A 16,187-nucleotide genomic window follows, 5' to 3' on the forward strand; every position below is an offset into this window, starting at 1 on the left:
TCTAAAACAAGATAAAAACACTAAATCTGAGGTAAAAACAAGTGAATTTTTTTGTCCATGCAGCAAGATAATTTCACTTGACAAGATTTTGTGAATTAAGATAAATAAATAAAAAATCTAGCAATAAGCATGTCTACAGAGGTATTTGGAAACTTAACATTAGCTGAAATTGCTGTTTTTAAGATTACTTATAAATATAATTTTTACATCCCCAAAATAAGTAAAATATACTTAATATAAGCATAAAATGCTGGTTGTAAAATGAGGTTACTTAAAAAACAGTCTCAGATTATATTCCTTTTTTTTCGGAAGAACATTTTCTGGACTTTTTGCCTTTATTCAGATAGGACAATGAAGATAGACAGGAAGCGGGTAGGTGAGTGAAAGAGTTGGGGAGAGATTCGGATATGACCGCAGGTGAGATTCGAACCGGGTCCCCATGGGTAGTTGGACGAGTACAAGGTACTAACGCTGTAACCTGTTGCGCCACAGTACCACAGCTTGTGACAAGTCTAGATTACGTATATTTAAAGTTGTTACATAAGTTGTTATAAGCATAAACCGCTGTTTTAAGATGATATCTTAAATCTTAAATGTCATCTTAAATTAAGTCAAATTTTCTTGTCACTTAATCTTAAAACAAGCTTTATTTTGATGAGAATTTGAGGGAGAGATGTAAAAGATCTCATTTTAACAGTATTTACCTCATTTTAAGATTTCATGCCTATTTGAGACAAAAAAAAGATGTGCTTGATTTAAGATGGTGTAAAGTTGAACACTTACGTAAAGTAAGAAATTCACGCTTCAAACAATATAAATGATCTAACACTTCTAATCTATTTTTTTATCTTGATAAGAATCAAATAATTTGCAGCGTACCCTTATATTATGTATATGAATTGATTTGAATTTCATTGAATTTCAATTCTACTTCCCTTAATTCAAATTCGAATTGTAATTCTGCATCCTGTTTTTGACCTCAATTCAAATTCAATTCAAACTCAAGAATTGAATTGGAATTTAGGAATCATTCTCAATTCAATTCTGAATTTTGCACAAGCCTGCTGCCTATCTGACTCTGGATGCATGAACTTTCTAGAACTTAACACAGTTAAGTTCTAGAAATAAATCTTTCTCTTTAAACCCCTAATCTTTGTTTCAGTCTCAATCATCAGTGCACTTGTCAAATTCTCTCCTGTTGTCAGAAATTTCAGCATACTACTTGACCCTGATTGTTTAAAGAAATGGAGAAACTTAAACAGGACAGGAAAGGGAAGTACAGCTCACCAGGCTTAGACTCCAGTGGTAGTGGTTGAAACTCAGGTTTATCAGTTGTGGTAAAGATTCCTCCCAAATTCTATGAATGTGACCCTCATATTTTTTTCCCCTTTGAAAATGTGAAAATATCGCATTTTACACAGCGTCCCAGCTTTTTCAGAATTTTGGTTTGGAAACTCTTCATTTAGACCACTTAATCTGCTATATGGGCGTATCAAATACTGTCAGTTTCATTAAGTTCATAATGGGACAATTATCTTCATAACATCAAAGAAAAATAATGCCCTTATTTTAGTGTATAACCTTCTTACCCCTAGGTGGGGTCGTTGATGATTTTTTCTGCATGGATCTTAAGAATGTACAAACAACAGAAAAAACTTGTTAAGTGATTGTATTGGTATGCATACCGTACTGAAAACTAAAACACAGCAAACAAGAGCTTTTCACTTTTCATGTCCATCATGAGAGCTTCATTCTTCATCGTGTCCTTTCTGTGATGGAGCAAAAAATATTGTCAGCAATATGTGAATAAACATGATTGTCAGGGGTCAAAATGAACTACTATTAACCTAGCAGCCACTTTCACATTTTACAGGCAAGCATTTCACAGGTGGCTAGGGCCAATTTTGAGCCCTTACGATAATGAATGAATTAAACACTGTGGGAGAGCCCAGTGCTGCTAAAGGCTAAAGATATAGTCTAGTGTATTATAGAAATATGTGTACTGGTCATGGCCATGATATTGATATACTGTATTAGTATGCAATACAATGGCAACTGTTGCCCTCACCTTGCCACCAGCATCACGGCTCTTGGATCTCATCTTGTTGACCTGAGATTCAGCTATATCAGCTCTCTCCTCAGCCTCATCCAGCTCATGCTGTAGCTTGCGGAACTTTCCCAGGTTGCTATTGGCCTGCTCTTCCTGAAATGTGCAAACAAATTAAACAATTGAATTTATTGTTTATTTGAATGTTCAGCAGTTAATACATTAAAATACTTTGATGAAAGAAAAACTAATGAGAAGAAAATGTTCACTTACAGCCTCCTCTGATGCTCTCTTGTAGGACTTGACCTTCAGCTGCAGTTTGTCCACCAGATCCTGAAGACGATGCAAATTCTTTTTGTCCTCCTCAGTCTACGGGATGGGAGAAGTAAGTCAATTTTGTGTTAGCATTTAGCATTATGTATTGTAAAAAGTGTTTTTGGTATGGTAATGGTATGGTACAGTAACTTAATATACCTGATAGGTGAGCTCTTTGATGCGACGCTCATATTTACGGATTCCTTTCACAGAATCACCTGCCTTCTTTTGCTCCATTTCCACCTCACTCTCCAGCTCTCTCACCTAAATGTAGACAAATAAAGCAAATGTTAAACAAATGGTGATATGTATCCCTGTAATTATCTGGAGTTGAACACTGATTATTAGAAAAAACTCTTTAGCAAAAGCACAGCATTTACCCTGGACTCCAGTTTCTGGATCTGCTTCTTGCCACCCTTCATGGCGATTTGTTCAGCTTCATCCAGACGGTGCTGCAGGTCCTTGATGGTCTGCTCCATGTTCTTCTTCATGCGCTCCAGGTGAGCACTGGTGTCCTGCTCCTTCTTCAGCTCCTCTGCCATCATGGCAGCATCAGTGATGGCCTTTTTGGCTTTTTCCTCAGCATTCCTGCACTCCTGCACAGCCTCCTCTACTTCATTCTGCAACTGGGATGTATCACCCTCCAGTTTCTTCTTCTGGTTCAGCAGGCTGGTGTTCTGTGTGACAAGACAGAAATGTTTACAATGGTCTGTGTCACATTATGAAATAATCTGTCATATGAGTAGATCTGAAAACCACCAATTTAACATTTTACCTGAGAGTGCAGCAGCTGCACCCTCTCACTGACGTCCAGCAGCTCCTGTTCAGCCAGTTTCCGGCCTCTCTCAGTCTGCTCCACCAGGGACCTGAGCTCATCCAATTCAGCCTGCAGCAGATTGCTGCGTCTCTCCACAATAGCAGTGTTCTCTTTGAGATCATCATTATTACGTAGAGCGTCATCCAGCTGCAGTTGGGCATCCTGCAATGAACACACATTAGAAATGTTAACATTTATTTTCTAGATTGCTAATATTCAGCCAAACCTTGTTTCAGTGAACTCTTGTTTGAGTGTATGCTATCCAAAGAGGTAGTTAATGAAGAAATGGTAAGCAAAACGACACTTTTCAGACTAAATGGATGTATGGGATATAATCTAATACATGGATTATTTCAAGATGCCTTTGACTACATATACTCACTTAGTGAATTAAGAATATTGAAAAATAGATCAGGGCCTAAAAGAAATGACCAAAAAGTGCTAGAGGTGAATTATTAGCTGTTACGTTTAAGAATGTGCTCCTATGCAGTTAGCGATTTCTTGACACTCAATGGAATTATAGAGCTCTGTGCTGCATTGTTTTACCTTCATATGTCCATGAAGACCCTTGAGCTGCTTCTGGGCCTCAGCTGCCTGCCTGTTGGCCTGGCTGAGCTGGATCTCCATCTCATTGAGGTCTCCCTCCATCTTCTTCTTCACCCTGAGAGCTTCATTCCTGCTGCGAGTCTCAGACTCCAGAGAGCTCTGCAGGGTATCCACCACTCTCTGCTGGTTCCTCTTGGCCTGCTCCATCTCCTCATCCTTCTCAGTAAGTTTACGCTCAATGTCAGCTTTGACCTGATTGAACTCCAGCTGAGCTCTGAGGATTTTACCCTCCTCATGTTCAAGGGAACCCTGTGGTGATATATGAAATGAAAATCTGCTTAGTATGCTTCTTTAAATCAAGGATCCTTTTCTATCCACCAAAGACGGAAAATAGTTTTCTGATCATCTTGATCTTTATGAATGTACCTCAGCTTCCTCTAGGGCAGTCTGGATCTCTGCCTTCTCTTGCTCAAGTGTCTTCCTGGCCTTTTCAAGCTCATGAATGCTCTTTCCAGTCTCACCAAGTTGCTCAGTGAGATCAGAAATTTCCTCTGGAAAGCAGATGAAGATTAGTTACTTGTGTGACGTCACTTTGACAATTACATATGTTTTGTCTTATTGAAGGATCAAACAGACCTTGGAGATTCTTGTTCTCTCTCTTCATGGTCTCAAGGTGATCCAAAGATTCCTCATAAGAGTTCTTGAGTTTGAAGAGCTCAGTGCCAAGAGATCTGGACTCTTTCTGGGAACTCTCCAGCTCAGTCTGGGACTCCTCATACTTCTGCTTCCACTCAGCCAAGACCTGTTCAAGCATAAATTGTCAAGTCTCTGAGAAATTATGTTAGGCATATTGACAATTGTGTTAGGACCATTTGACTGTTTTATTACCTTATCAAAGTTTCTTTGTCTCTTGTCTAGAGCAGCAGCAGCAGCATTGGATCGCTCTACATCTACCATGAGATCTTCAATTTCATTCTGTAGTCTATGCTTAGTTTTCTCCAGGGAGGAGCATTTGGCATTGACAGCCTCCACAGCTTCCTCAGCATCTTGCAGACGTTGAGCCAACTTTTTCCTGAGGAAAAATAAATTGAAAGTGAGTGACAAATGTACATGCCATGTCTAACTATTGATTTTAAACAATTCAAACACAATCACATCAGGGCGCCTTACTTGGCCTCTTCTAGCTCCTCAGTCCTCTGGATGGCATCAGTCTCGTACTTGGTTCTCCACTGAGCCACCTCAGAGTTGGCCTTGGACAGACTGCGTTGCAGCTCAGCCTTGGCCTCCTGCTCCTCCTCAAACTGCTCTCTCAGGAGGTCAGCATCATGGCGAGCAGACTGCACTGCATGGGCTAGTGAATTCTTGGCCTGTGGATAGGATCAGATACAAGTCCGTCAGATATGCCATAGCCATAGAGTAACAATAATAACAATTGAATTATTTTTTCTGAGAGTAAGATATATTCTTTTCTGCAAGTGTGTTATTAATACCTTCACTTCCTCCTCAAGTTGTCTCTTAAGATCCTCAACCTGCTGCGTGTAGGACTGTTTGCCTCTTGTCAGTTGAGAAACAAGTGAGTCTTTCTCTTCCAGCTGTCTTGCAAGCTCACCTTGATGAGCAAAGTATACATTTTCAATGCTTTTCTTCTCTTTTTTTCTGAAATGGTAAATGAATATATTGTTTTACCACTTTGACTTACCATTTTCAGTTTGAAGCTTGGCTTTCTGCATGGTGAAGTCATTGATGGCACGCTGGCCTTCCTCACACTTTGTTCTGTATTCACTCATCTGGTCCTCCAGTGTTCTGCACATCTTCTCCAAATTTGTCTGACAAAATAATATAGAACATTGTTCTCATTTACTATTTTCTTGAAAACTGTTGTCATATAGATATTTCAGTGATACTGTAGAAGTTCTTTCTGTAGTAATTTTGTACAAACCTTGGCCTTGGCGACCTGCTCCATGTTGGAGGCAACATCGTCCAACTCCAGACGGAGCTCGCTCTTCTCCTTCTCAAGCTTTTGTTTCACTCTCTGAAGGTTGTCAATCTGCTCACCGAGGTCAGCTACACTGTCTGCATGCTTCTTCCTCAGTGTGGAAGCAGTGGCCTCATGTTGCAGAGTGGATTCCTCAAGGTCTCTGCGTAGCTTCTGGAACTCAGCCTCCCTCTTCTTGTTCATCTCAATCTGGGCAGCAGTGGCACCTCCAGCCTCCTCCAGCCTCTCACTGATCTCCTCCAGCTCTCTGGCCAGGTCTGCCCGCTGCTTCTCCACTTTGGCTCGGGCAGCTCTCTCAGCCTCCAGCTCTTCCTCCAGCTCCTCAATGCGAGCCTAGGGAGAGTACAATAGGAACTTCATTTTTTTTTTTTGTTTTTTTGTTCAGAGATATATATGTTTTCACAACATCTTGTATTTGATATCTTAAAGGAATAGTTCGGAATTTTGGACATAGGACCTTATTTCCAACTTAGTCGGGGTGATATAGATCGGTGAAGACCATTTTCAGTGAATTTCTGCTTCCTTGAGTTGCAGCGTTCATCTCGTGCTAACCTAGGTGCCGAGATAACGCAAGTCAACGGTAGCATCCAGCCTGCCACTGAAAACACTCCACAGAACACCCGAAACAAATAAATGATAACGTCAGACTATCAATGCACATGCCTGTGTTGATAGAACAATGTTAGAAATAAAACTAACCTTGCATCGCATTGCAATAGCCTACTTTGTTCCCTGTATGGCAGTGGCGGATTGATATTGAGAAACTAGTCCCTCAAAATGTAATAAATCATTGAGTTGCAAGGCTAGTTTTATTTCTAAAATTATTCTATCAACACGGACACGTATATCGATAGTCTGACGTTTTAATTTACTTGTCTCGGGTGTGCGGTGGAGTGAGTAAGACTGTTGTTGATGTCAGACTGATGTTACCGTAGAAATGTGTTAGCTAAGAACCAGCGTTAGCAAAGGGAGACGCTGCAACTGAAGGAAGGGGTTAAACGCGATAAAAACGGTCTCCACCGACCTATATCACCTCGGTAAAGTTGGAAATGAGGTCTTATGTCCAAAATTCCGAACTATTCCTTTAATCAACTTTTATTTTTGATTCACCTGCAGCTCCTTCAGTTTCTTCTGGAGCTGGGCAGCCATAGCTTGTTCATCTTCAATCTTGCTGTTCAGTTGACTGATCTCAAAGTCTTTCCTGTGTTAAAACAGGCAAATAAAAGAAATAATGGAACATATGTTTTCTCTATAATTATTATTTATTATAGATGATTTTCTGATTTGTATTTACTTTTTCATTCGCTCTTCAAGTTGCTGTTTGTCATTCTCCAAGTCCATAAGACTTTCCTGGGTCAACTTTAAGTCACCCTCAAGCTTTCTCTTAGCTCTCTCAAGATCCATCCTGAGTTTCTTTTCCTGTTCCAGCGATCCTTCAAGCTATTTAGGATGAAAAAAAAAAATGTAAGTGTCTTCATTTATTTAAAGCAGTGATGCATAGGTGCCTATTTGTATTGCCTACATCATCAACTTGCTGTTCCAGCTTGGTTTTGGCCTTAGTCAGAGTGTTGACTTTGTCCTCCTCACTCTGAAGGTCATCCAGTGTTTGCTGGTGAGCCTCTTGCAGTGCTTTCTTCTCCTTGGTCAGCTTGGCAATGATTTCATCAAGAGCTGCCATCTCCTCAGTCAGGTTTTTAACCTAAAAGGAAAACAGACAATTGCCAAACAATTACTCGATTGCTTGATTACTTAACTACTTGACTTGATTATTTTCATTATATTTTCCTTGGTAATTAGAGAGATGTTCGGTTCCGCTGACCTTATTCTCTGTGGCATGTTTTTCCTTTTCCACTTTAGCCAGTGTGAGCTCTAGATCATCAATGTCCTTCTTGAGCTCAGAGCACTCATCCTCCAACTTCCTCTTCTTTGCAGTCAGCTCTGAATTCATCTCTTCTTCATCTTCCAATCTCTCTGTCAGCTCCTTGACTTTGGCCTCGAGCTGGATCTTGCTCTTGATCAGACCTTCACATCGTTCCTCGGCATCACAAAGACTGTCTTGTTCCTGTGATGATAAATAGATTGTAGATTGACAGATTGAAGCTACAAAAAGTAGATATGACTTCATATCTGACATATTTGCATGTGCTTTTCAATAAATATAAATTTAAATAGGTAGATCCTCAATGCAATTCATCCTTCACTGACTTATTTAAAGTCACTGGTTGAAGTATAGATTGATTTAAGCTACACATATGGACATATGACTACTATATCCAACATATGTGCACATGCTTTTGAAAATGAGTTACATTTAAACCTTTACTGATTAATAGATAGTTACTGGTTTAATTGTATGCTCACAGTCTGGACTTGAAGTTGCAGGTCATTCTTCTCTTGGAGAACAGAAACCATTTTCTCTTCCAGCTCTTTTCTGCGAGCCTCAGATTTAGCATAGGCATCCTTCAGCTTCAGGAATTCTTCCTTCATGTTTGCCATCTCTTTTTCAGCCTCAGCAGATTTCAAGAGGGGCTTGATCTTGAAGAACATCTTCATCCAAGGCCAATTCTTAACACCCATGAATGCACGGACGTTCCACTGGATCACCAGTAGTGAGTCCCTATAATGTAATTAATGCTTAAATCGGTCTTTCTCTTTCAATTTTCAAGTGAGGTTTTATTTCCATGATGTGTTCTGGTTATTAAAATAAATAACCTAATGTACAATAAAGTAATATGAATATGACCTTAATGTATAACTGGTTCATTTCAATGAAAAATAAATATAGAATATATGGTTTTTAATGCAATGTTGCCAAGAAATAGTATCTGTGTATGGTGTTGAAGATCTCTAGTGAGTATAAGTATATGAGCACCTAATACCAGTGATACTCTTGTATATACCTCTTGTTATTCTTTTTAGAGGTTATTCTCACCTGCGTTCTACAATTTTCTGGAACTCAATCCTGGCAAGAAGTCCACGGCCTCTAGACTGGATACCAGTGATGATGAGAGCAAGACGGTCGTCTCTCATCTCCTCAAGGACACCCAGGAGACCAGCTTTGAAGAACACCTGACAAGAGTCAAAACAGGTAACATATAACAGTATATTTTACTATATAATTATAGCTGAAATCCTCATCTACCAAATCATATGACATACCAGAGTCTATCTATGTGCCAATATACAAGATTTTAGTTAAAACCCTCAATACCTTAGTGTGGCCAAGCCTGTACTGCTCATGGTCAATATCCAAGGAGCCAAGCAGTTTCTCTGCTGCCTTCTTGTTGTCAATGAACTGGCCTTCAGGAATGGCATTGGGGTTCAGGATACGGTATCTAAAACCAAGAAGAATGATTGTACTGTTGTATTACTAATTTGGCCATGCACTTTTTTTTCAAACAATGGCATTGTTTCCGATCAAGACCTTACTTGATAGCTTGATAGCTGGCTAAATCCTCCCCCCCCCCCCCTCCCCATTGAAATATGCAGACATCTAAAAAAAAAATCCCAAATCCTCCCTTGAAATCAATGTTGGCCCAACCTCTGTTTGAAGTCTCCGTACTGGATCCTGTTGGGGAAGCCCTTTCTGCAGATCCTGATGCCTTCCAGCACACCGTTACAGCGCAGCTGGTGCATGACCAGAGGATTCTCCATGGCCCCAGGAGTCTTGGTCTCGTTGGGGATGATGCAGCGCACAAAGTGTGGGTGAGTTGACCTCAAATTGGTCATCAGCTTGTTCAGATTCTCCTGTAGTTCAGACATTTAAATAGAAAATGATCAGTCTGCACAGAATCCTACTTGGGCCATTATTATTAAAAAGAAGATATGTGATGCTAAGAAATGCCCTCACTTTAGTATGTTAATTTGACCAGCAACACTTACCCTGTGAAGGGCAGACACAGTCTGGAAAGAAGAACCCTTCTTCTTCTTGCCACCACCACCACCACCAGACTCCTGGGCTATTAAAATATCACATCTCCATCAGCTGTTTACATAAACATGATGGTGATTTATCAATGTCACAGGATTGATTAGGAAAAGATTGACAGAATACCTGAGTCAGCACCGGCATAGCCAGCGAAGAGAGCACACAACATCTTAAGAGTTGACTTTTGAAAGAGTCCGACCACGGTCTCATTGAGAGGGTCTTTGTTTTTCACCAGCCAGTTGCCAATGTTATAATCAACAGTGCCAGCATAGTGAACCAGGGAGAAATGGGCCTCTGGTTTCCCCTTGACAATCCTTGGCTTCTGGAAGCAGGCATTTTTGCCCAAGTGGTTGTCATAAAGCTTGGCTTTGAATGTTGAATCACTGGCCTTGGGGAACATGCACTCCTCTTCAAGGATGGACATAATACCCATGGGCTATGCAGGAAAGAATGTGGATGCATGATGATTACAAACATTTTACAACCACACAAATAATACAAGAGTGGTTCTAAGTAGTGATCTACAGTATGCCATCAAAGATCCGTGTGAGTGTCACTCACTTTCTCAATGAGCTCAATACAAGCGGCCAAGTCCATGCCGAAGTCAATGAATTCCCACTCAATGCCCTCCTTCTTGTACTCCTCTTGCTCCAGCACAAACATGTGATGGTTGAAGAACTGCTGCAGTTTTTCATTAGTGAAGTTGATGCACAGTTGCTCAAAGGTGTTGAACTGAAAGACAATGGACATTTTTGTTAATATTATATATCTTGCCTAAAATGATAGTGTTTGTCTTTAGGTTTAGGACTCACATCAAAGATCTCAAATCCAGCAATGTCCAGCACACCAATGAAGTACTGACGAGGCTGTTTGGTGTCCAAGGTCTGGTTGATTTTGACAACCATCCAGTTGAACATCTTCTCATACACTGACTTGGACAGGGCTCCAATAGAGTAGTACACCTAAGGAGAAATGAAAATGGTCAATAAATAAAGTGTGATAGTTGTACTAATGACAGAATTGAACATTTTGTAAAGGAACACACCAACATTTTGGGCTTTAGCCTATTCACTGTATTCCTCTGAGCTAGATTAGATGATACATACCCTTGTTATCTTGTGTCTGACGTACACACCGCAAGTTTAGCTTTTCACATGTGCCTCAAATTGGCTGGCTCCAATAGCCCACACCTCCCAATAGTGGAAAAATAACTCCAACATTTTACTATTTGCATGCTGTGGTGTGTATGGTTATGTTGTGTGCAAATAACAATGTCAAATGAGACACAGACATTATGTAAGCATGTACATACTTGGTACTGTGTTCACATTCAGGCGAAGCACTGCTACTTGTGCAGAGTGATTCGCAGGTAGCACCTGAAAAGCTCCTGTGTTTCTACTTCAAGCCCCAAGGAGCAGTGCTTTGCCTGAATGAAAATATAATTCCAAGTATGTACTGTATATGCTTACAAAATGGCTGTCTCATTTTACATTATTTGGTTTTGCACATGTCGTAACTACAAAATCACAGCGTGTAAGTGGGAAAATGTTGGCGTTCTTTTGTCAAAAGGGAAGTGTAGGCTTTTGGAGCCGGCCACTTAGAGGCACCTGCGCTACGCTAGGTTAGCGATGGGTGCGTCAGGCTAGGAGTATCTAATGATGAGATAGGTACTGTATGCCTCGACTTATCTAACTTATCTAACAGAGAAATACAGAGAATAAGCTTAAGTCCCAAAAAGTCAGCATGTTCCTTTAAACAGGCATGGGTTATGATATACTCTGTTGCTAAATAGCTATACTTTATACATAACACATCAATGACAGTGTAGTTAGTAACAGCTATAATACTTAAAATGATCACAGGAATACTACCTGCTGGACATTCTGTCCCTTGTTGACCCACTCGTTTCTTACTTTCCCCTATTACAAGTTTGTTTACCATCAAATTGGCTTTGTAGAGGTTGTATTTAGGTAAAGATCTTGCATAGTGTATATTTAATAGCTATGCCTTGTAAATAGCATATTAGTGACTTAGTGTAGTTAACCACTATCAATATTTATAATACTTTAATACTATAATATCACAAGAGCTCTGATTCTTAATTTTGATATTACCTGATTTACATTCTGTCCCTTGGTGACCCACTCGTTTCCTACTTTGACCCTTGGGTGACACAGACCCTTGATGAGGTCGGCAGAGTTCAGGCCCATGAGGTAAGCGACTTTGTCTGTATCTGGAGTGAAAATATCACAGTTACACTTTTGCCCATATTTAACTGTAACATATGTTACATCCAAAATCAGAAATTACTACACACCCTCAGTGCCATCAGCCTCTGCCTGCTCCTCTCTCTGCTTCTGCTTGAACTTCATGTTACCATAGTGCATAATGGAACCTGTCAGCTTGTAAATTCCGTTCTTCTCCTCTTGAGTAAAGCCCAGCACATCAAAGGCATCCTGTAACAAATCAAATATTTAATCAAATATTTAAACCCCTGGTACAAATAGTCTTGGCCAATACCAAACACTGCTAATTGTACCAGGGGTGCAAATAGCCTTCCCATAATTAATTAATTAAACAAACAATCAATCAATCAATTAATTAATTACACTCCCCAACATACCTCTGTATGAGTATATGGGAAAGTTAAAGCAGGCCTACTCACATCAGTGGCCATCAGCTCATCAGCATCACAAATAGAGGCTACTTGTGTCTCTCCTTGGGAGATGAACGCGTAGTCATAGGGGTTGGAGGTGATCAACAGCATCTCTGAAGAAAGCAAGACCACAGAATAGATAATGCAGCAATAACTGTGCTGAGGAAACAATGAAGTAAACGCTTATTTCAAATTCTTCAAATACTGCTCACCCAACAGCTCCGGTTTCCTTTGGGACAGGATCTGGTAGAAGATGTGGTAGTCTCTCTCAGCCTTGAGCTGAAAAGTGACACGGGACTTCTCCAGCAGATCTAGGCAATTGGAGAGTAATTATAACTTTCAAGCCATACCTATGGTCTCAACAGATGAAGACAACCAAAAATGGCGTATTTACTTACAGGTCTCAATATCTGCTGAGGACAGCTTGCCACTCACACCGAAGTGGATACGGATGAATTTACCCTAGCATGAGTGACACAACAAAATTAAACATGACAGTGACAGAAGAGAAGATGTCTAAGTTAATCAATGACTTGGAAATCAATAGATGGCTTACGAATCGGGAGGAGTTGTCATTTCTGATGGTCTTGGCGTTACCAAAAGCCTCCAGAGCAGGGTTACACTGGATGATTTGATCTTCCAGTGTGCCCTGGGAAAATAAAACACAATATATCAACTCACCTTTCTTTTTTTTTTTTTTTAAAAGTATATTTTTTAGCTTTTTTTTTGCCTCTATTAGTACAGGACAGTGAAGTGGTAGACAGGAAACAAGTGGGAGAGAGAGATGGGGTGGGATCGGGATATGACCGCAGGCCGGATTCGAACCTGGGTCCCCGTGGGCTAGTGATGCGCGGGTCGGCCCGTAACCCGCTGGTCGGGTTGGGGCGGGTAAAGAAATTATCACTTTATTTGCGGGGCGGGTTGGGGCGGGTCATTAAAAATAAAATTACATTTTAAAACCCATGTATTTTGCGTGCAATTCCCTATAGCCTATATTAAAGGAACCGTATGTAGGATTGTGGGCAAAACGAGTAGGCTAGGCTAGCCCACTGCAATTACTTTCAAAATACTGTTGCGCGGCGTATCGCCTCTCCCTCCCCTCTGAGTCGCGGTTGCCAGCATGCTGCAGGATCCAACAGGAACAGCAACAGGCTGCTATAGCTTTCAATGGCAAGTGCTAATGTTGTTTTCCTCAGCATAATGACAGAGAAACGAACTCTGATAATGCATTGCTAACGTCAGCAATGACTAGCCGTTATTATTTCCCAAACAATTCCTTAACCTACCTTTTCAATTCAATGAGCCACCTCCTCCATATGGCTCCACATTACGTTAGCCTACTTTGCACAAACATGCATAGCCTAACTTGTTTGTTCGACTGTCACAGGCTATTTGAAATGTCAATTTATACTAAGCTTACAAGTAAGTTAGCCAAACTGATGAATCTTTATCTGTGCAGGAGCAAATTAACAACACTGACTGTCTTCAAATTCTTCTCCGTTTTCAGCCGCCTCAATCTCCTATACAAATCCTTGTTTTATTTCGGACGTATTTCGTAGGCTATAATGTTTAGCCTAGATTACAAACGCTGCTTTGTAGGTTTTTGCTGTGTATTTCTAGATTTTTTAAATGTGTAGCCTATCATCTTGTTATAATGACCTGATTATCGTCCATATTCATAATTATAGCCTTTGTTGTTGCCAGTTTACAGGCGATGTTTCCAAGCACTTACAATGCCCAGTATGTAATAGTCGCGGGTGCGGGGCGGGGCGGGTTGTCAAAATAGATACAGTGGTGCGGGGCGGGCTGGGGCGGGCTAAATAATTTCATAAAAGCGGGACCCGCGGGTTGAAAAAATACCCGACCCGCGCATCACTACCGTGGGCACTCGGACCCGCAAATGGTACGGCGCTGCAGCCTGCCGCGCCACAGCGCCCCCCAACTCATCTTTCTATTACGTCTTGGACACTAGTGTCTCCATATAATTTTCATATAATTGAGATTCTAGTTTGGATCATTTCAATGTGTCCATGTTTTAAAACATTTTAAAATCAAAATTGCCTGTGGTAAAAGGTAATAGCCATACCTACAAACATGAAAACTTTCAGTTTGATAATACAGTATACATTTATACAGCAAAGGTGAATACATTATTTCTTGACTGCCACTGCGGTTTATCAGCTGTTTGTAAAGGTTAGGGAAATTGGGAAATAACATTAGGAATCATTGATCAATATGATTGGTTAAGATGCACCAGTGATTTCAAGTTAGCATAAAATCTATGTCCATTGCAACGCTAGGGCAGGAAAAAAATTGAAATTGTGAGTATCCAGAGTGAGTGAGTGGGGAGATCCGGTTAAAGTGGAAATGATGACCAGCAAACAGTGAATTGAGTTACCTTTTTCTCCTGAGAGGGGTCTTTCTTTCCAGTGGTTGCTGCAATGCTAGCAAAGTACTGGATGACTCTTTTGGTGTTCACAGTCTTTCCAGCACCAGATTCTCCACTGTTGGTGAAAACAAAGGTTCACTCCCTTGTCAACAGGGTTAGCAAGACATGTAGAACCAAAAACTGGATTATACTCACGTGATGAGGACAGACTGGTTCTCTCTGTCTGTGTAATGTACAAGCGTGAAATGTTGATGTAAAACCAATTCATGAGAAACATGATGAATTGTTGATGAACATAGGTATTGTTATTTATAGCCCTTTTCAATTTTCAATATACTGCAAAACAGTAGCTTTATTATTAACAGAAGTTGTTTTACCTGTGAGCATGTACTGGTAAGCATTGTCAGAGATGGAGAAGATGTGGGGAGGGGCTTCAGTTCTTTTCTTGCCTCTGTAAGCAGCCACAACTTCCTTGTCGTACACTGGCAACCACTTGTAGGGATTGACAGTGACACAGAACAACCCAGAGTAGGTCTGTACAAATAAACATACTATTGATTATGAAACAAATAAGGCAACAGTTTACGGTAAGTCAACAGAAAGAAACATATGGTAAGTTTGGTCAGTTGTTTTTGCTACTATGGGACAGAGCCTCATGTTTGTACCCACATAGATCATCCAGGCTGCGTAACGCTCTTTGAGGTTAAACAGCACAGCAGGTTCATGCAGGAAGGTAAACATCGCCATGTCCTCAATTTTATCGAACTTTGGCGGGTTTTGTTGGTGGACGTCTGCCTCTTTTACAGTGACCGTCTGTGTGATAGGAAAATAATTATTTGGTTAATCATCTCCATCATCTCTGCTAAACATATGTGATCATAACTCTAAACAGCTCAACACAAATGTACTCTGAGAAGAGTGTATAAAAAAAACTTTCCAAAATTGCATTTATACAGTAAACTTTAAAATAAATGCAAGTGATTCAGTAAGGTCAGTAATTAACAACTCCGAAATAGGTTTAAAATGTATTTGCCACGCATTACCTTATCAAACTCAGTAAGAACAGTGACTTTGTCACCGTCTCTGCTTTGGACCGTTCCCTTCACGTATTCAACCTCAGGGTCCACCACAAAGCAGGCCCTCTTAATGTCAAAGGGGCGAGTCTGGGCTTCCAGACGCTCCATATCGGACTTCCTCAGAAATGGGGCCGCCGCCCCAAACTCCGCCATCAACGCATCACCCATGGTGAAGACTGCAATGTAAATTATATGAACAAATTAATTCCTGCACAGATGAAACATGAGACCTTAAGGATGAAGAACATGATCATAGCAGGGTAATTGTATACTATAAAACAGCCAGACATGGGCTGTGATGTGAGTGTTCATTTTGATGGACTGCTAAATGGAATGTTAACTCTTCCACTTGTGGCTTAGATGCTCAGTCTACCATGGACTGTTGCCTAAAGACCATGGTCCCCATGAATCTCTTTG

At 40.5% G+C, this 16,187-nt stretch overlaps 1 protein-coding gene across 1 annotated transcript; it reads right to left on the bottom strand.

Annotated features, from left to right (window-relative positions):
• Nucleotides 1-1,748: 1,748 nt before the first annotated feature.
• On the bottom strand, nucleotides 1,749-15,942 carry LOC134065844 (myosin-7-like). The gene is made up of 37 exons (XM_062520936.1): nucleotides 15,738-15,942; nucleotides 15,364-15,507; nucleotides 15,072-15,228; nucleotides 14,890-14,917; nucleotides 14,704-14,809; nucleotides 12,862-12,954; nucleotides 12,704-12,767; nucleotides 12,518-12,616; nucleotides 12,315-12,418; nucleotides 11,967-12,105; nucleotides 11,764-11,882; nucleotides 10,462-10,611; nucleotides 10,211-10,381; nucleotides 9,776-10,085; nucleotides 9,604-9,680; nucleotides 9,263-9,468; nucleotides 8,933-9,056; nucleotides 8,654-8,790; nucleotides 8,083-8,338; nucleotides 7,541-7,783; nucleotides 7,244-7,420; nucleotides 7,016-7,161; nucleotides 6,832-6,922; nucleotides 5,665-6,054; nucleotides 5,425-5,551; nucleotides 5,216-5,334; nucleotides 4,896-5,092; nucleotides 4,614-4,797; nucleotides 4,362-4,527; nucleotides 4,152-4,276; nucleotides 3,726-4,034; nucleotides 3,138-3,341; nucleotides 2,743-3,039; nucleotides 2,522-2,626; nucleotides 2,321-2,416; nucleotides 2,069-2,203; nucleotides 1,749-1,769 (listed from the first exon to the last, which is right to left on the bottom strand). Exons 1-37 carry the CDS (start codon nucleotides 15,936-15,938, stop codon nucleotides 1,749-1,751), a joined length of 5,817 nt encoding a protein of 1,938 aa, XP_062376920.1. The 5' UTR covers nucleotides 15,939-15,942.
• Between the last annotated feature and the right edge of the window lie 245 nt (nucleotides 15,943-16,187).

Source organism: Sardina pilchardus, chromosome 19 (assembly GCF_963854185.1).
Source record: "Sardina pilchardus chromosome 19, fSarPil1.1, whole genome shotgun sequence".
In the NCBI taxonomy this organism is placed as follows: domain Eukaryota; kingdom Metazoa; phylum Chordata; class Actinopteri; order Clupeiformes; family Clupeidae; genus Sardina; species Sardina pilchardus.

Coding starts and splice junctions, on each gene's coding strand:
- LOC134065844 (XM_062520936.1), bottom strand. CDS start 15,938: ATGGGTGATGCGTTGATGGCGGAGTTTGGGGCGGCGGCCCCATTTCTG. Junction 5,335..5,424: donor CAAGCTTCAAACTGAAAATG/GTAAGTCAAAGT, acceptor TTGCTCATCAAG/GTGAGCTTGCAAGACAGCTG. Junction 1,770..2,068: donor GCCGTGATGCTGGTGGCAAG/GTGAGGGCAACA, acceptor GCTCCATCACAG/AAAGGACACGATGAAGAATG.